Source organism: Girardinichthys multiradiatus, chromosome 5 (genome assembly GCF_021462225.1).
Source record: "Girardinichthys multiradiatus isolate DD_20200921_A chromosome 5, DD_fGirMul_XY1, whole genome shotgun sequence".
Taxonomy (NCBI): Eukaryota; Metazoa; Chordata; class Actinopteri; order Cyprinodontiformes; family Goodeidae; genus Girardinichthys; species Girardinichthys multiradiatus.
Genome location: NC_061798.1, coordinates 21,239,409 through 21,259,469, shown reverse-complemented (window position 1 = coordinate 21,259,469; position 20,061 = coordinate 21,239,409). Strand labels below are relative to the sequence as shown.

Here is a 20,061-nt window from a genome sequence, read left to right as displayed (position 1 = left end):
ATAGCGGCACAAACATAAATACTGCTTATGAAAAACGTTAATTTTGGAATAGGCTTCTTCAGGACACCATCAGGAAGTGTTACTTTTATTACTAAATTGCACACAGGAACTGCATTTACTCGTATTTTTGAATTTATTGATGATCTAATGGAAACAACAGTGGAGAAAAATTAACAATCCCAACAAAACATCCAGTTTTTGGAGTTTTTAAACATCATGATTTTGAATGTACATGTAAACCATACAATAAATGCCCACCCCTACCTCCATCCCTCCCTCCCAGGGTCGTTTCTTCTCCCTGGTTCCTGGAAAAAAGTTCCTGTAAGGAAACGCCATTTAGTTAAATATGTTGAAGCATCACCATATGATTATTTTTTGCGTTTATTTTGATAAAGTGCCACCACTCTTTTAGAGGCATCTGTTTGATCATTTTCAGTTGAATATTTCCTCCAAGCCTCACTGATGCTCCAACAGAAACCCTGCTGCTTACTTCTCACTGAGATACAGCTGAACATTTGCAGTGTGGAGCGACCAGGATGTCTTCTACACCTCCTCTCATGCAGCGTACTGTGAGCAGAAGTAAGAGGCCTCCGGACTGCGTTGTTGAGCCAGCAGAGCTCGTTCAGGATTGTGCTCTTGCTTCCTGCTGTGACTGCCAGCATTTGAAGGGCCTCGCTGTTCTTCAGCTCCTTCCTTCCACACTTTCCCATTCGAGCGCCGTTTGAGTCAGAATGTGCATGCAGGTTCAGATTACTGGTCGTCTTGACAGGACGGGCATAAAGTGCTGAACCTTTCTTCCAAATGTATGAAGTTTGCACTCTCAGAGATAAAAAAAAACAACATTTTTTCCGAGAAAACAACTTAATAAGTGACTTTTTATGTGTAAAGCTGGGGTTAGTTTTACTGTTGCAGCATCTAAATCAGGCAGAGTTTCTGTTTCTTTTTTTATTTTGGTGTGTGTGTATATGTTAGTTACGCTGTGGTGCAGGAAGCTGTTGCGCTAATCTTCATTTGACTTGCAACATGTGGCAGCGGGACCCTCCTGAAATCTCTGACAGATTGTGCAGGATGCGTTTTGGGGACTGAACACATGCTGTTTTGTGGTAAACAGCTGTGTGTGAGCGCAGGTCCGGTTTAAATTAATTTAAATGATTAACAACAGCAAATCAAAGCAGCACTTCACAGATTGTAGGCCAATTATTTTCAGTAATCTAACATTTCAAGCTTTTTTCTGTAATTGTGAATAAAAAGCCGCCTTCTGTTGGCGTAATAACGATGAATAACCCTGCTGTGTGCTATTACAGATTGTTTTTGTTTTCATTGCCATGCCATCAATGTGTTTTAGGAGCTGGGATGGTCGTGGACTGGGAGCAGGAAACTGGTCTCCTCATGACGTCAGGGGATGTAAGAGTCATTCGGATCTGGGACACGGACAGGGAGATGAAGGTCCAGGTACTTAAGACAGTTTCACAGAGATTACTTTTTTGATGTTTGTTTTTTATAACATTTCCAAGGTTCCTACACAGCCTGGAAAAATCTGGAATTTGATTTATTTTCCAGGTCTTGATAAGTTTGACAAAAGAAAATAAAGTGTGGAAAACTGTTAGTATGTCCAGGCTTTATTCTTGTCCAGTGTATATTAATTGCTTATTTCCTTTTTCCATACGGTCCACGTGTCCCTTTCTTCAATCCTTCTTTCATTCTTTGTCCTTTCCTCCCTTCTTTTTGTCTTCTTTTTTTCTTCTGTCCTTCCTCATTCCTTGTCCGTCCTTGTTTTGTCCTGTCCTTTCTTTGCTGTGTCCTTCCATCTTGCCTTTCTTTCTTATTTTCTTCCTTGTGTCCTGTCCTGTCCCTTCCTTCCTCCCCTCATTCTGTCATTCTTTTGTTCTTCATCCTTTTTGCTTCTTTTCCTTCTTATTCCCTTCCTTTCTCACTGTTTTTTGTCTTTTATGTCTTACTTGTCCCCTTCTGTCCAAATGTCCAATTGTGTCTGTCCTTCTTTTTCCATAGTTCCTTTCTTCATTCCTTGTGTATATCCTTGTTTTATGTCCTTCATTGTTTCCTTCCTTTTATCCTTCTTTGTGATTTCCCTTATCTTTGCTCTTCCTTACTTATTTTCTTTCTTGTCATTCTTTTTTCCTTCCTTGTATCCTTCCTTCCTATCTCGTGTCTTTCATTCCCGGGTTTGTTTGTTATAACCTCCACCCTCCTTGTTTTCTAGGAAAGACAACAGAAGGATCTTTTGTCCTTCCTTGTGCTTTGTGTCCATTTATTCTGTCCTTTGTGTCTTTCACCTTTTCCTTGCTGCCATTATTTCCTTTGCCCTCTCATCTTTCCTTGTGTCGCTCCTTCTTTCCATCTTCCCTTCCTTTTCTTGTGTCCTATCTTGTCTTTTGTACCCAATTTTATAAACGTATTAAATCTGACGCCAAGTCTTTTATTTTGGGTTCTTCTATTTAACCGATTTCACAAACCTTTTTTAATTATTGCTATGATGAATGGACTTAATACAAGTACAAATGAACTAAACTTCAAATGAGTTGGGCATGACTGATGATTTCCCAGAGTAAGATTAATGTGAAAGGAGTGTTACCTGTTGAAACGTTGAAGGACTGCTTTATGTGTGTGTGAACCAGGACATCCCAACAGGAGCCGACAGCTGCGTGACCAGCCTGTCCTGCGACTCCCAACGCTCCCTCATCGTCGCAGGTCTGGGTGACGGATCGGTACGTGTCTTTGATCGCAGGATGGGCCCCAGTGAATGGTAAAGCAATCCTTTCCTCTCATTAATCCTGCTCACATCTTCGCATCTCATTGTTTCCTCATCAAATTAAGCTGAATTTGGATTTATGATTTCATTTCCCTGCCATGTTTTATTTAAACTGCCACTCCTTTATTTCAGTTTAAGGATGAGGAGACGTTGCTGTTTTTGTCCACATTACCTCCCATTGGGTTCTACATTATTTACTGATCTATATTTATTATACTTAAAGTGCTCTAAATCTGCCTCTGGGGTTGTCATTTCTTTTAATGGACCGTGGTGACTCCCAAGCTGGTAAAACATTATTTTAATTTCAGTCCTAGAGGGCTACAAAACAGCAGCTAAATGTTGAAAGGCACATCAATCCTTAAAGAAAGAAAGGGCCCTCAGGCCTGCAGTTGCATTTCTCAGGGGTTTTGTTGCTCCCACTGAGTGCTGGAAGTCCAGCTCACCCGGGTCATGCATGGGATGTGTTGAGGGGTGATGTCAACTCTTTGAGTTGCAGTATAAGTAGTTTTATGTATGCTTTTCTCAACAGTTTGTTTTTTAGTGTTGGGTTAAGGGGGGTCTTGGTATATTTTGGTAGACAGTTGAGAATCTGTGTCTGTGTCCTCTATAATTTATATAATGCTATTTTACTGTATAGAGTAGGTAATTCAGATTCCGCACAGCTCCAAAGCCGTGATGAGGCACATTTAAAATGCTACTTTAGACCTGAAGCCATACTGCCATCCAGTGGCAGAGGGATGGTAGGAGAGAATGCTACAAGTCAGTGACTCGATGCAATCTGATAGGTTTCCTTAGATCTAAAACTTTTTAACCAATCTAAATAATAAACTAATTTTGACTGCACTGTTTGATAACTTGGATAAACTGGAATGTATCTATTTGACTTGGAATCGGTATGATTAGATTAAACTGACTTTAAAGTGCTATGAGACAACATGTTTTGTTAATTGGTGCTATATAAATAGCAGAGATTCACAGCTCGGCTAGGAGAATATGCTGAAAGTGGGAGAAAGAAAGCAGATCTAGAAAGAAAGTTATAAGCTGTCTTGTCTCCAGTTTGGCATAAGCCATTTAGGGGACACAGCTAGCATGTGAGGTGGCTGTGGTCAGATGAGACCTAAACGCAACTTTTTGGTCTACATTAAATTTGTGTGTGGTGGAAAGCTAATGCTGAATATGCACTGAAGCTGGTTTGGAGTACATGGAAACATTGGATTGAGCTAAATACTGAAAAATTCTGGAAGAAAACCTGGTAGAGGCAACAAAAGACTTGAGACAGGAGCGGAGGTTCAACTTTCAGCAAGACAAAGATCCTACAAATTCAACCAGAGCTACAATGACATGGTTTAGATCAAAGTGGGGGCTGAATACGAATGCAGACCACACCTACAGATTTCTATTTGTAAAAGAAACGTGTAATCCATGTATTATTTTCCTTTCCCTGCACAATTTAGCAATACTATTGCATAGAATACCAATAAAATCCATCAAAGAATGTGAAACAAAATGTGCAGAAGGTGAGGAAGTATAAATATGTTTGCAAGGTACTGTATGTTTTCATTCATTTCTGGCTAAATATTGCTGTCAGGTTGTAATTCTAAACAAATATGGGCTTTCTTACGCTTATCTCAAACAAACACTCCAAATAAATTTATCATCTTGTTTTTCCACCAGTTTTCTCTGACATTTCAGCCATTATTTCTCTGTCCAGTCGACTTAGACAAGTCTAATGTTAGCTTGTTGTGTTTCTGCAGTCGAGTGATGACCTACAGGGAACACGGAGCCTGGGTGGTGAAAGCTCACCTGCAGAAGGACACAGACGGAAACGTTATTAGTGTCAGGTAAACTCTCTACATGACAAAGACGGTCATTTACCCCTGCTTGTCTTTGCCGTCCTGACTCTCATGCCTTGTCCCAGTGTTAACGGAGATGTTCGGTTCTTTGAACCGCGGACGCCGGACTCCATTAATGTGTTGCAGACTGTAAAGGGATTAACGGCTTTGGACATCCACCCACAGGCCAACCTCTTTGCCTGGTGAGTTTGCTTGAACGGTCACACAACTCCATCCTGAAAAAAATCTTATATTGTGTCCAGTGTTTTAAGATGAGAGATTTATTGCCATCTATCCACATGCAACATTATCAAGCTCCTTTAAACTTTAGAGCCTTAAGTTTGTTCTGCTGTTGTGGCTGCAGTGGATCGATGAACCAGTTCATAGCCGTCTACAACGCTAACGGCGACGTGATCAGCAACATAAAGTACTACGACGGCTTCATGGGACAGAGGATCGGTGCTATCAGCTGTTTAGCCTTCCATCCATACTGGGTAAAACATGAACAATGACCTTTTCTTTTTTATTTGGTACTACAGCAGTCAGAATATCAGGAAAAGTTGCCTTATTACTTAACATTGTTGCAGCTTTCTGCTCAGTTATGTACTCATACACACATCACAGTAAGAGCAACTGAAGCCAGGTTCCTTGTTTGTGTGCACAAACCTGGCGAATGAAGCTGATCCTGAATCAAAATAAAGACATTTCAGGTGCTTAATCCTTACTTTCTCTCTCCTTTCAGCCCCACTTGGCTGTAGGAAGCAACGACTACTACATGTCCATCTATTCAGCAGAGAAGAGGCTCAGATAACACACCAGCAGCGCTGCTCTACCCCACCCCCACACATGACTTCTGACCCTGAGCCTCGAGCACTGGGATGTAAAGGATGGTTTTTTTTGTACATATGCAATTCACCAACGTGAATGTTTAAGGGATGGCTGCTGACAAAAACTCATGCTACAAACGTCTCTTTACATACAAATATATATAAATATATATAATTATTATTATGATTGTTTATTCATATTCTTATTATGAGGCTAATGATTGTAGACTGTGCTGAGGAGTCTGTGTGTATATAATGAAGAGAAGAAGAAGAGATTCTATTTTAAAGAAGTGCTGCCAACAGATCCCTGCAGCTCCTCCTGGCTGCACAGCGAGCATCACTACCTGAATGAACTGCGACCCCAACACCCACTCAAGCCCACAGTGGGGTCACACACGCTGTTGAAACAGACCCACCGAAACAGGACGCATGGACTGAACCCACCTCCCCTTCGCTGGACCCTGATGTGTCAGAAGCAAACTCACTGCAATGAGATGCAGCTTTACTCCCTGGAGGTTTAAAAGGACTAACCCAGAAGTGATGGACTGTGCTTGTTGTGTGGCAGATGTTATGAGGGATAATTTTCCATGTATGTGTTGTCATAGTACAGATATGCCCCACAGTAGAGCCTCATATCCCCAAAAGACTCCTGACCCCCAGTATGCCAGACATAATCAGAATCGTCCACCTCTGAATTGTGGCGGTAAAGGTTTTTTTTTTTTTTTGTTTATCTGTTTTAATTGAGTGAAAACCTGCATCATCCCCGAGAGAACACAAACACTCTCATCAGCATCCACCTGGAAGTTGATTGGCTCGCTTACCTGGTTGCCATACAAAGCAATAAGGCTGCTCCTGCTTCAGCTCAGCAATATAAATACACTCATTTTAAATACACTCTGTTTTCTTTTTCATCAACAGGACAGGTGTGTTTTACCCCACTTGTTTCTATCGGTGACATGAAGGATGTCAGATGTTATTTCCCCGCTACTGTCTAAACTCTGATCTGAAAAGCACACAAACAAGCTTTACTTAGGTTCCTAAAATCCCACCATCTATTCTTATTCTGGCAGGATTTTATTTAAATGTATTTATTATTTTGAGCTCCAGCTTCCTTTGTTACAATCATGTGTTGAGCAACTGGTGTTGTGTATCATGTTAACTGCCTGTTTATCTCCACATCAGTCAGTCCTTTAGTCAGCATCCTTGATTTCACTCAGGAATCTAAAGAAACCACCTCAAACAGCTGATCTCAGAGCAGTGAGGATCCTCAGGTTGGCCTCATGTTATCGAGACGAGTGTCACTGTGGTGCGTTTGGGTTAAGCCTCTGAGGTTAGATTTTTCTGTGCGTGCCGTATTACCAACAACGTGCCTCTTCCTCTGGGACGCAGCTTTGCCTTCTTAGCTTCTCCTTTAAAAAAAAAAAAAAAACAACTTTTCTGTTTCTTTTCTTGTAATTTGTGTTTTTACGTGCTTCTCTGTGCATCTTGTTTGCCTGGCCTCAGTTTTTCTCAGATGTGACCTCGCCACCTCCTGCGTCTCATGACTGCAAGTTTGATTTTCCCTGCAAAAGACACAGTTAGGAGTCAGCGGTCCTGACCGCCGCCCGACTCCACAGCATTGCACCGCTTGAGCGCTTTTTGGTTCGCCTCAACCGGTATCAACAGACCAGAACCACATTCATCTCTAATTATCCTGCTTTGAGTTTTAAGATTTTAGACTTGAGGGGGGGAAGAGACTTTAACATGGTAGTTAGAAAAGAAAAACTTTACTGACTGTGGTTTATAAGATGAGAGATGAAATTGGTGAAATAAACCAAATACAACACTTGACCCTGTCTGTTTCTGAATCATGTCTGTAATTATGATGTATTTTGCTTTTGTTTGTTATTAAACAAACTAAACCTCCAAGCTTTAACTTCTTATTTAGATTCACTAGCAGTAGCTTTTAGAACGCTCCTAATGTGGGTAAACATTTGAAAATAATATGTGGTGAATATATTTTACATGTCAGTATATTTTTTAAACATATCAAACTCCTGTTAAATAAATTAGATTATCATTCAAAAGTTCATTTATTTAAGTGATTCAGTTCAAAAATTGAAGCTCATGTATAGATTCGTTGCATAGAGTGATATATTTTATGTTTTGATGTTTATGGCTTAGAGTTAATGAAAACCCAAACCTTGTTTTTAAGAAATTTAGACTAATAGAAAAAGACTTTGATTACAGTTACATTGACATGCTAAAAAGTATCTCCATGTACCGTATAGTGTTTTCAAATACTTCATTCATTCATACAGTGGTGAACTGTTTGCCCCCTTCCTGATTTCTTTTTTTGTTTGTTTTGGCATATTTGTCACACTTAAGTGTTTCCGATCATAAAACAAATTTAAATATTAGTCAAAGACAAGTAAACATTATCACCGAGAAAATCCAAATGACATGGCCCTGTGTGAAAACGTGTTAAATCCCCCCTCCTTGTTGAAACATAATTGTGGTTTATAAAGCCTGACTTTCTCTAGCCACACCCAAGCCTGATTATTGCCACACCTATTCTCAATCAAGAAATCACTTAAATAGAACCTGTCTGACAAAGTGAAGTAGACCTACAGGTCTTCAAAAGCTTAACAGCTGAGATCCAAAGAAATTCAGGAACAAATGAAAAAGAAAGTAACTGATCTATCATTCTGGAAAAGGTTATAAAGCCATTACTAAAACTTTGGGACTCCAGTGAACAGTGAGAGATATCCATATGTGTCCCATTATTTCTGGTGTAAAAATGTGTTACCGTGTTTCAGAAAAAGGACATCATACCAACAGTAAAATGTAGTGGTAGGAGTGTGATGATCCAGGGTTTTTTTTTTTTTTTTTTGTTTTTTTTTGGCTACTTCAGGATCTGGAAGAATTGCTGTGATAAATGGAACCATGAATTCTGCTGTCTACCAGAAATCGTGAAGGAGAGTGTCCTTTTCGTGTCGGTTCATGACCTCAAGGTGAAACAAACTTGGGTTCTGCAGCAGGACAGTGATCCAAAACACACCAGCAAGTCCACCTCTGAATGGGTGAAGAAAAACAAAATGAAGACTTTGGAGTGGCCTAGTCAAAGTCCTGACCTGAATCCTATTGAGATGCTGTGGCATGACCTGGGGTGGGTAGAAAATCAAACCAGCATTTCTATAGAGCCTGTCAGCAGAAGGAAGAATAAAGTGCTCTAAAAAGTTCATGTTTAGCTGGGTCATTTAAATAAATCAATATATGTTCCAACGAGGATTGTCAGATTTTTTTTTTTTTAAATAACTTTTAAGCAGGTATAAAACATACCTTTCAAAACGCCCACATTTCTGTAAAATGCCTCGAGACGGCATGTATTGGCGCTATATAAATAAAACTATCAAAAAAGATTTATTTTTTTTATTGGTCTGATGTAATATTCTAATCTAATGTCGTATTTTCATTAGCTGTAAGCAGAAAATCCTCATATTAAACAGAGAAAAAGGTTTTAAAACATCAGTGTGTGTGCAGTTAATCTACATAATGTGTTTTACTTGAGGTTTGAGGATGGTAAAGTCATTAACTCTGACGATGACAGCTGTAAAATCCCACAGGGCCAAGAGCATTTGAACGCTTCCTCCAAGAAAAATACACCCACTAGATAACATTGGCGGCAAGCTGTCCAGATCTGGATCTGCTTAAAAAAAATATGGTGGAAATAAGAGTGGAAAAATAATCTGTGACAAGGCTCCACAGACTATAAACTAAATATAGTCACACCATAAAAAGTAAGCTTTTGATAAGGGTGATAATGAAATAAATAATAGGGGAAGTGACAAATACAAATTTGAGAGGGTCGACTTTAATTTTGGTTTTACATTTGCACTTTTTTTGTCATTTCAACTATTCCACATCATTTCAACTTTAACCTTAAAACAGCTAAACGACAAAAAAAAATGTCATGTCAGTCATTTTCTACCGCTTATTCCATAGTGGGTCGCGGGGGAGCTGGTGCCTATCTCCAGCAGTCTATGGGCGAGAGGCAGGGTACACCCTGGACAGGCCGCCGGTCCATCGCAGGGCAACACACAAACAACCATGCACACACTCATTCATACACCTAAGGGCAATTTAGAGAGACCAATTAACCTAACTGGCATGTCTTTGGACTGTGGGAGGAAGCCGATGCTTTTTTTATTTTAAGTGTCCCTAATATCTGTCATAGTTCTGAAACCATCAGTTGTCTCAGTCGTCAATTTGTCTACAATATTTTGTAAACATTAAAAAAAATCATCATTATGGTCATGTTTTGGCCTTATTTTGAAATCATGTCAAGAAAATTAGGGGATGTCTGTATACATATGTGCCCTTTAGCTGCCTTGTGGTTGTCTCCCTTACAGCAGAACTGCTCATCAAAACTACTTTTAAAAAATGACCAGACGGTTTATCTGCTTGCTCCAAACTGTGCTTGAGAGGGCAACGTTTGCCAGTTCAGTTTCTATACACTGGCTCCTGTCTTTCTTTTCCAAAGATTTTGAGGAAAAGTTTTTTAGTTCATATTTCTTTAACATTAATAAGAAAACAAAGTTCCTCTTTAATCGTTTTCTTTATGCAGTATGTATGAAGACTACCAGCATGCAACAGAAGACCAGGTTGCGTCTGTGCAGGTTTTAATAATACTCATTGAGTTCTTACGATACTACATTTTTAAATGTTGGTACTGTTAGCAAACATGTTTAAGTGGGAATTTTTTTGTATTAAAGTGGGATCACTTCCCCTACATTAGCAACATATGTACTAGTATAGCCATTTAAACATGGTGGATCATCTCACATGAAATAAAATAGAGCAAATTTTCACATAAATCCCTGTCTGTGTCACGGTTCTATCTGTAAATAATGCTTAAAGCATCTGACAGTAAATATTATGTTTCCTGAAAGAAACTGTCATTTTGCTGTATCGGTGCTGCCTGCAGGGGTCACAGGTGAAAGTTCTGAACACTGCAAGCCCAGGCAGTCCAGGATTATTGTGATTACCATTTCACACACACACACACACACACACACACACACACACACACACACACACTGCATGTGGAGGAGAACATTCCACAGCAGCAAAGAGCCGGGCGGCGCGAACATCCTGAGGAAACAACACTCACTTCCTGTCAAATTAAGCCAAGTCAATGGCTGCTTGGACTGATAACCGCTGCCGCTGGCTCGCCTCTGAGTGAGGTAAAGCACCACCTCAGTGTCTGCTTCCACCCACCAGATCATGGTCCATCCTCACCATACACACACATTAACACACAGTGCTCGTCAGCCAGCTCCAGTTTCTTTGACCTAAAGGACAGTCAGTAGCGCCAAGAGCCTTGGAGTTCCTCAGACAGGATGGGCCTCCGGCTACTGCTCACATCCACGCTCCTGTTGAGCTGTAAGACTTCTCACCTTCATATCCTCTCAGAGAAGAGATGGTTGATCTGACTCTCACTAACCTGGTGATTTCTTTTCTTTTCTCCAACCCATTCCATTCAGGGACGGCTTCGAATTCAGGTAAGCATATTCTGAAATAAATCATATCTGTCATGTAAACAGGCTGGCAAATCCACGAGGGATTTGTTTTAGCTGGAGAAATAGAAAACTTTAATGCTTGGGTTTAATTTACACAAGTTATTTTCCTCTACAACATTGGGTAAGAGCAGAAACACTCCTGTTCAGTGGAAACAGTTGTGGCCGCTATCACAGTGTTTTGATCGCTGGTGTCTGCTGTGGTGGAAAGTTGCGGTGGGAAGTGTTGGGAACCTGTTGGGGAACAGTGTCACACGCCTCTGGAGCTGTTCGGCGATGAAAGCTGCGAGTCTGTTCACATCAGCCGTAGATAGAGATCTGTAGGGCAGCAGGTCCAGGATGGAAGGAAAGTTTCTATTTTAACAGAACTTTCTTTGTGTGCTCAAGGCTGGATCGGTTCCTTTGCACATCTGATTTCCTTATATATATTTTATTTCACATGGCTGATTTCTTCCCTTAGATCTTCTTTAATGGAAAAAGTGATGTGGAAAAACAAAATCCACATTGTAAAATGGCAGCTTGTTTCCTAACTAAATTGAACAAGGAAAAATCTCATAAATCACATCTCTTGCACCTGTGTCAAACAAACCCAATGAATTAAATGTAAAATATAAATTAGGGAAAAGTATGAAAAATAAAATATTAGTATTTAACAAATGACTTTGAGGTTTTAAAAAAAAAAGCCCAAAAGCAAAAGAAAAATCTCAAAAATACTCGCTATAGATTTGTATCTATTTTAAGCTTGGTAGGTGGTTACGTGGATGAGGAATCTTTATCAGCGCTTACATAAATGATCTGAATTGTTTGTTAAAAAATGTAAATGTAAATTAAAAATCTGACCTGTTGTTTTTTTTATGTCAAATAATTAGTTATCAGAGATGTGTCTATGAAGGCAGATAAAAACAATGCAGATTTTTGTGGTAGGTTTAAAGCATTTAAGATAATTTATGTGCTGCAAAACGAGGAAAATAACTTGTTCTTGGCCTAAACATTTATCTACAGAAAACTAGCAAATAAGGCTTCGTTTATGTGGTTTGAATTGAGTTCCACCTTCCTACTTTTTTATCTCTGTGTAATTATTTTTGCTTCAGGTGCCAGTTACTTCAAAACGTCACATGTTGCTTTAGAAACATTATGGTCAAAACCAAATAGATACATAGATTCACTTTACCACTGTTGGACATTAAATCACACCTAATCTTTCCTATTTTTAGGTCAATTTGGATTAATAAATGTTTATATTTGTTATATGCCAGAATAATAAGGAAGATGTTGTTTTATTGCTTTGTGTGTTTTAATAGTGTATGTAACTACTTAATTTGGAAAACCCAGATGCCGATGTCATGAATTTAATTCATTTTATTTATATAGCGCCAGTTCACAACCCATGTCCTCGCAAGGCACTTTGCAAAGTCAGTCCAATCAAATCATATAGATTTCAAGTTAAGTCCGTACATTTCTACTGATCCTAGCCCAGGATTGTGGACCACTTCAAGTATGGACCCTTTGGTACAATTTCCTGATACCTGAAGGTGCTACGTTCATCTGTTCAGACAGTTTTATGCATAGGAGTGACCAGCCATTATACTGTTTAGGAAGGAGATAGGTTCTTTGTCCCATTGATGAAGGGTTTTGGTACAAAATGTTCCCATCAGCCCAAGAACAAAAGCAGAAGAGTGTTTAGATGTTGACTGAAGCTGGTATGAGTGAGTCATCGTCCATAGTCCTGCACTGACGTGGCCTGGAAGGCTACTCAAAGAGTAAGAAGCCATTATTCCAAAAGCAACATAAAAAGCCAGCTTAAATATTACAAATGTACTCAGGGACAAAGACCTTCCTTTTTGATTAAACTCAAATTAAAGAATTTGGGTTTAATGACCATAGTTAACATCTGGAGAAAATGGGGAAGCGCAAAAACCTGAGACCATACCCACTGTGAAGTACGGAGGTGGCAATATCATGTTATGGGTTGTTTTGCTGCAGGAAGAATTGGTGCACTTCAAAAAATAGACGGCATCATAAGGTAAGAACATTATGTGGAAATACTGAGGCAACGTCTCGAGGCATCGGCAATGAAGTTAAAGCTTGGGCTCAAATTAATCTTCCAAATGAACAACGACCCTAAACATTGTGGTTTTGTTGGGAAAGCTGCTAAGGTATGTGAGCAAGATGGCCTACAAACCAGCCTTGGTTCCACCGGTTCTGTCGTAAAGAAACGGGCCAAAATTCCAGCAAACTCTGGTAAAAAGCTTGTGGACGGAACACATTTGACCCAAATTATACAGTTTAAAAGGCAAATATAATGTATACAAAGTAATTACATGAAACTTTCAGAAATTGCAGAATGTAAAAACATTAAAATCAGTCAAATATTCTCTCTCATTCTGGCATTTAGCAAATAGAGTTGATGATAGTAATCCTTACTAACCTAACACAGGAAGGCTTTGCTATGAATCCAAACGGCTGCAATGACTTGTTGAGCAAAATAAATTCAGCACACATTTGTAAGCCTCCATTTTTTGCCATGGGATATTCTCATGTTGGAAAAATTACAACTGTTCCCTAATGATAAAGTTTGGAGATAAAGTTAGTTTTCTGTTACCTTCCTTACCATCCTACTCCCTGCCTGGCAGCAAGAGACACGGGGGTCCTCATCCAACCTTTTTCATCCCACAGTTTTAGCTGTTTTAAACCTTTTATTACTGTTTTGAGTTTACATATGTGCAAGTTAGGTTGATTTAGTAACTTTCTTGCAGCCATTTCTTGACTTATGAAAGTCAGCACATATCTGTCTTGCTGGAATATTTATTTATTATCTTGTCTTTCCCATTTTTGAAGAGTGACTAATGGAAATGATCCATTGTTACTACGTGTTTATACTTCAGGGAGACAGGAAGTTGTGCAGTACTGATTTAAATTTACTAAACGGGATAAACAAATTTAAAAACGAAATAAAATGCTTCTGTTACAAAGAATTTCAAGGAAAAAAAATAGGAATGCCAATGAGTGAGTTTTGAGTGACATTTTTTTTTTAACCACTAACTAAATGTACTCAAAGTAAAGGTTGGATTTTTCATTGTCATACTGCTGGCTTTTTACACACCAGTAACAGCTCTCTAAACACATGTGGAGAAGTTAAAAAAGTTTGTTACATGTCTTTGAACATCACAGTGGCAGAGCTGAAATATACGGCTGCAGTTACATGTATTGGTGAAAAAATCCACCTTTACTAACAAATTTGGATAGTGTGAAGATCTATTGAAGCGTCTTTAAAAAAGTCTATTGTAGAAAAACTTCTATTTGATTGACCCTGCTCTAATTCAGGTTCTGTTTGGAAACCCAGAAAGAAGCAAATTTGAGCTCTGCACGTGCCTTGTTTCCCATCATCAGCCCTGCCAGCTACTGCTGTATGATGCTGGCCGTGGGCCAGAATCAGTGCGCAATGAAATGGTGCTGCATCCCCCAAGTGACTTGTTTGTATAACAAAGTGTTTTTCCTGCCTGCTCAAGGTTTGTTTACTGCCCCTCAACAACCCAGTCTGAGTCACAGACAGCTCAGTCAGTGGCTCACTGAGCTGTATGAGTGATTTGGTAGTTTGACGTTGGCATACGGAGGCTTTCTGCATCAAACTGTCCAGATTTCTGGGTGTGCTTTACTCTCTACCAAAAGATGAGTCACGATCAGACTTATTGCTGATATTGAAATGGGACCAGTTCTCACCTGTGAGCATCATGTTTGATACGCAGCCCTTGGGCAGGATTAGGTATTTATCTTGTGTCGATGTCACTCATGCAGTTTGGTTGCTCTAATCATTCCTGGAAGGATGGAAAATCATGACTGAAACCAGTTTTCAGTTTATTGTGGATTTTCTCTAAACCTGCAGGATCAAAATAATACATACAAGCTATAATATGCATACATCCCCACTAATATTCAGATAAATGTCCCCTAACAAGTTGAAGAGAAACTCCATGCTTGTTGTACTCATCAGCAATTTCTTGGCATAATTCTTGTGGTATTTTGGACAGAGTAGGTAGAGTTTATTTAAACTGGTTGGTTTCCTGGTACAGAGACAGCTTTTAAGCCTATTTCCCAAATTTTTGGGTTAGCTTTATCCATTCCCAAGTAAATGTTGGTGTTTGCTAAATATTTTTGTTTGTTTGAGCATCCAGATTTTTCCAAGTCTGAATCAAATCACCCAAATTCTCATCATCAGTTGAAAGAAAATGTTCAGTAACAACAGAGTCTCTAGCCTGGCATCAACTGAAACTACAGGGACACCAGTGTTACTGTCAACAGTGAAGTAGGTTTTACATTGTCAACCATAAAATAAGCCCTTTTATTAAAACTGATACCATCACACCTGATTTGCAGCTCCCGACATGGACATAGCTTCAATGGTTTTGACCTCAACCCTACTAACGGTTTTTGCTCTGAGCTTAAGCTGGGTGAGTCTAAAGAACAGTTTATGTAAACTACCAATACAATCATCTGGAGTGATCAAGTATCCAGATATTAGTATTTATGGCAACAAAAAGCAGGTGGCTAGACTAGGGGGGCATCTAACCAAATATTAGTGGGGGTGTATGTATTTGTTTGAGCCTATTTGTGGCAATACATTTAAACTTGTGTGTGTAAACCTCTCAGCAGAAATGTTCTCAGACTTACTGTGATGCTGACTCTTAGGAAGCCAGAATTTCAGACCCATAACCCATCCCTGCCACTGACACAAACATTTCTCATGATATTTTGGTCCATTTTCCTCCTAAAATTAATGATCAACTCCTTCAGTTGGTTGACCACTAAAACCCTCTGCAGAAGCAAGATGTAATTTGGGCAGGTAGGCATAAAATACTGTGATCTCTATGATAAAGACTCCCAGAAGTCATTTGACTTTTCAAAATCGATGTTATCAAAGTGAGCTTCCCACTTTTGATCAGCCTTCTTCTAAAGTAATATTATGGTCAATTTCAGTCTGTTCATTATTCTTTCTTTCACACACCAGCTTTAAAAATAACATCTGTGAACCTGTCCATCGAGCCCAATGCTAATGTGATTCGAAACACCAGTGTGACTTTAAGATGCAAAGCCGGGGTTCTCGCTTATGGGACGGAGGCACCGAATCGAGTGTATACCATATACAAAGATGACAATGTAATCTATAACAAGACAACCAGCTCCTCTGAGGATTTTTTCTACAACCTGCCTGAGGCCAGAGTCTCCAACAATGGCAAATACAGGTGCATGACAAACATCATGGGAGAGAAGAAGGCCAGTGAAGTTGTAACACTCACAGTGACAGGTGGGTTTGTTTTATCTGAAGTTGTGCTTTGAAGGTACTCAGGTTTTAACTTACACACCCTGATGCTCTTTTTTTAAATAAAAAGCTATAACAATAAAAACATTACATGTACATTGGTGAAAATAGGAGAAAGGTATTTTTTCTCAGTAAATCCTTCTCTTATGGTCCTTCCACATGTCTGTAACAACCCAAGTAGTTCACATAAGTAAAGGGGAAACATAGGTTATGCCTAATATAGGGTGAAAAGATGAAGGGGATATGTATTAAATATGCTTAATGATAAATTTAATAAGTATCTAGAAGAAAAGCCTTTTTTGGGACTGACAAAGTTCACATGTTCACATGTCTCCAGGCATTGCCCATGTGTGATCTTGGTCCATTCTTTCACACAAACTGTCTTCAAATCGTAAAGGTTCTGGAGGCCTCATCTATCCACTCTGATCTTTAGTGCTCTCTGTAGCTGTTAAACTGGTTTCAAATCAGCTAATTGACTGGGCCATTTTAACAGCTTTATTTTTTTCAAAATCAACGAGGTTTCTTTATATTTATACTCATTATATTGCTAAAACAATCATCCTTGTTTGATCTTCAGGTTGTTATCAAGCAATCCACAGTTTGTTTCTCCTTGTATTGATCCTTCAGCTAAGTCTGCCAACATAGCACCACGCTACGTTCTCTCCTCCAAACCTTACTGCCTAATGTGAAGTGTGCAGGGTGATGTACAGTGTTATTCATCCTTCAGATATAGTGTGTGTAATGATGTTAAAAAGTGCAATTTTGGCCTCGCAGTATTTGATTAGCTTGTGCAATTGTTCCACAGCAAGCTTTAAACCAGCTTCAACATAGTTTTTTTTTTTTCAACAGTGGAGTTTTGCGCAGTGAATTGGTTGAATACATTGTTTTTATGAAAAAAACAAACTGTTCCCTCTAACTCTAGGTTTTAGTTTACCTTTTTGCAAGTGGTGCTGGGTTCTTGGGCAGCTCTTCTGATTATTGAGATGACTCCTCTTTCAGAAAAAAAACTGTTAAGAGGACATCTGGTTGTTGGTGGTTTATGGTGAAATAATGTTCTAGCCACTTCCCAGTGGTGCTGACTGGAAGATTCAGTAGTCTAGAAATATGGATGAAACAGATAACATTGGTATTTTTTGCAACAATATGGTTGTGAAAGTTACCTCAATAATGAGATCAGTTTTCATAGCGCATCAGTTAGGACTAAACCAGGTGATTGTGTGACGAGGAACAGTTTCCCAAATTCAAATAGACATCTACTATTTTATTGGTTTTCTGTGTGTTTTTGCAGATTATTTTCTCCATCTGTTACTATTACCTGTGTTATTCTAATGTATTATATTTCTCTTAAATCAGGTTATGATTATTTTTGAATTCTTTGTATGTGTGGATTACTGAGGTTGTTACAGACATTGTGTAAAGTTAATTTCAGTAGCCCCTTTTGTAAATATAATAACTAAGAAAAACATTCAGATGTTCAATACTTATGTTCCCTGCTGTATATTGAAGAAATGCTAACTTTGATGTGATTTGAAGTTGTTTGGCCCTTAGAAGAAGGGGCCAGTTGAAATACATCTCCTTCACATTTCTATGATGTTGACTGGTTCCCAGGCATGTCAACGCCCATTCTTCGCCTAAACAAAGCGAATATCACTGAAGGGGAAGTTGTAACAGCCACATGTTTAGCACCTGGCGAGACGGGTTCCCTTTTGTTCAGCTTCTACGATGGCTCCAAAGAAGTCGACAAGATAGGGTTGAACTCCAACTCAGTCGGGTTTCGCCCTAAAGGCGTTGGGGACCACATTATTCACTGCTCCTACTCTGTCTTCATCATGCCAAACGTATTCAAGTCCCAACGAAGCAACGTAGTCACTGTTAAAGTTAAAGGTATGTTGGGTTTCTTCATCGCTCAGCTCCTCTAAGCCTCTTTCCACCTCATGGTTTATGGGTTTGCCTCCACAGAGCTTTCCCTTGAGCCAATCCTGAAGATTTCCCCTCAGAATATCGTCTATGAAGGTGACACTCTCAACATCACTTGCTCGGTTAGTGATTATAGGGCGGACTATCGAGATGCAGAGCTGCTCCTGAGTCAGGGCAACAAAATACTCCAGAGAGGAAACACATCTATCCATGTTAGCTGGACTGCATGTGCAACATCCCTAAAGCTCACCATTGAATGCTGGTTGTATGTGGGAAATGTAGCCAAAGTCGACAACAAGACAGTTCCAGTGATTGGTGAGCGGACACAGGACGCATGATGTCATTACATTGAAATTTTTGAGTCTTTTTGGTCATTAATCGTATTTTGATTGAGATTATTTCTGCAGACTACTTCTCTGAAACTCTCCCACCTTTTATCCTTAACACTGATAAATTGTTTGTTCTCAATCAATCCACAGAGCTGTTCTCAGTGCCCACTCTCAAGATGTCTCCTCCCGAGGTCTTTCAAGGGGATTCAATTCGACTAATCTGCCAAAGCGAGAGATTGTCTTATAATAGACTTGGAGGAGAAAACCTTATTTACAGTCTTGAGCCTCTCGAGTACCACATGTCTCGAGCAGGGAATGGAGTATTTGCTGGCAATGCCAAGACAATTGATTCCAACTATACATGTACAGCAGCTGCAAAGGGCATCAAGAAGAAGAGTAATGTTTTGACTATTCGTCCTAAAGGTGAGTAAACCTTCTGATGTGCTCTTGTGGTAAAAATGAATGTACACCCCCTTTGTTCTTTGGTATTATGTATTTTGACCCATCCTGCATTTGTGGGGCATGTTCATCATTTCCACCCAAGGATCGATGTGTTCTTCATATATTTCCTTTATAAATAAAGATATGGTGGAACCCATAGAGTTTGGTTTTGTACACAATAGGTTCTGTTATATTAAATCTGGTGAGGGCCAGGTCATTCACAAATTAAAACCATTTAACTGACAGAGGATGTTATAACAATGCTTGAATTAAATTTGCACTTTCTGAGGTAAATCTTCTGGAGGAGATACCATGAACTGGTCACACATATTAATATTAATATTTACAGCTATCCTATCATTTGGTATTGATTTTCCTGAATAGGTTCTGGATTGGTTTGACTTATCAGCTCTTTCAGCATTATAAAAATTTGCATTGTTTGTTGTTTTTACTTAAAAACCAATTCTTCCACTGGAAGGTTTAATGATACTTGGGACCAGGTTTGGTGTGGGGGTGTTTAATATTTTCTCATAGGGCTGTGTGATATTAGGAAATGCTGCGATGTGCAATGAAATTGGGAAATGATGCAATAACTAAATCACTTGCGATAAATAGTAAATTAGTAACAGTAGAAACAGTAACATTATTAACGTCTTTCAGCTTTGCGTTTATTGCAAGTATAGCCCCGTTATAATGAGTAGTCCATCAGCTACAGGAATTATTAATATTATTTCCATTTCAACAGCTAGGTTTTATTTAAAAAGTTGCTTCTGGATGACGTCTGCTGTTTGGCACTGGAACAACGTACTTGTAGTTTCTTACTGACTTGACCACCTTACCACCTCTTTACCTTCTGAAACATTTTTGCTGCATTAAACAAGTGTCACCAAATGTATTACAGACCTAAAGAACACAAATGCATGGCACTATTATAACATTTAATGTGATAACAATATCTTTGCAATAAACTGTGCTGCCCTGTTTCCTCTGAGTATTCTTTTTTGTGAGTTTGTTCATCTTGAGCAAGGACTCTTGGCCTACTGGAGGTAAAAATAGTGCCTTGTCATTCC

General features: G+C 39.2%; 2 protein-coding genes across 12 annotated transcripts in view; both read left to right on the top strand.

Annotated features, from left to right (window-relative positions):
• The window catches only part of rptor (regulatory associated protein of MTOR, complex 1), a 237,567-nt gene extending 230,308 nt beyond the window's left edge, over positions 1 to 7,259 (top strand). For all 7 annotated transcript variants that reach the window (XM_047365159.1, XM_047365154.1, XM_047365161.1 and 4 more), the window contains 6 exons: positions 1,346 to 1,452; positions 2,637 to 2,764; positions 4,525 to 4,611; positions 4,689 to 4,805; positions 4,967 to 5,096; positions 5,345 to 7,259. In XM_047365159.1, coding sequence (XP_047221115.1) covers positions 1,346 to 1,452; positions 2,637 to 2,764; positions 4,525 to 4,611; positions 4,689 to 4,805; positions 4,967 to 5,096; positions 5,345 to 5,413 — 638 coding nt within the window. In that variant the 3' untranslated portion in view covers positions 5,414 to 7,259. The remainder of the gene's footprint in view (positions 1 to 1,345; positions 1,453 to 2,636; positions 2,765 to 4,524; positions 4,612 to 4,688; positions 4,806 to 4,966; positions 5,097 to 5,344) is intronic.
• Positions 7,260 to 10,655: 3,396 nt separating this feature from the next.
• pecam1b (platelet and endothelial cell adhesion molecule 1b) overlaps positions 10,656 to 20,061 on the top strand; it is a 30,195-nt gene continuing 20,789 nt past the window's right edge. For 4 of the 5 annotated variants that reach the window (XM_047366365.1, XM_047366367.1, XM_047366364.1 and 1 more), the window contains exons 1-6: positions 10,657 to 10,853; positions 10,955 to 10,972; positions 15,993 to 16,289; positions 17,913 to 18,188; positions 18,264 to 18,536; positions 18,701 to 18,973. In XM_047366365.1, coding sequence (XP_047222321.1) covers positions 10,811 to 10,853; positions 10,955 to 10,972; positions 15,993 to 16,289; positions 17,913 to 18,188; positions 18,264 to 18,536; positions 18,701 to 18,973 — 1,180 coding nt within the window. In that variant the 5' untranslated portion in view covers positions 10,657 to 10,810. Of the gene's footprint in view, positions 10,854 to 10,954; positions 10,973 to 15,992; positions 16,290 to 17,912; positions 18,189 to 18,263; positions 18,537 to 18,700; positions 18,974 to 20,061 lie in introns of all 5 variants that reach the window. The other variant, XM_047366363.1, reaches the window with a different exon arrangement.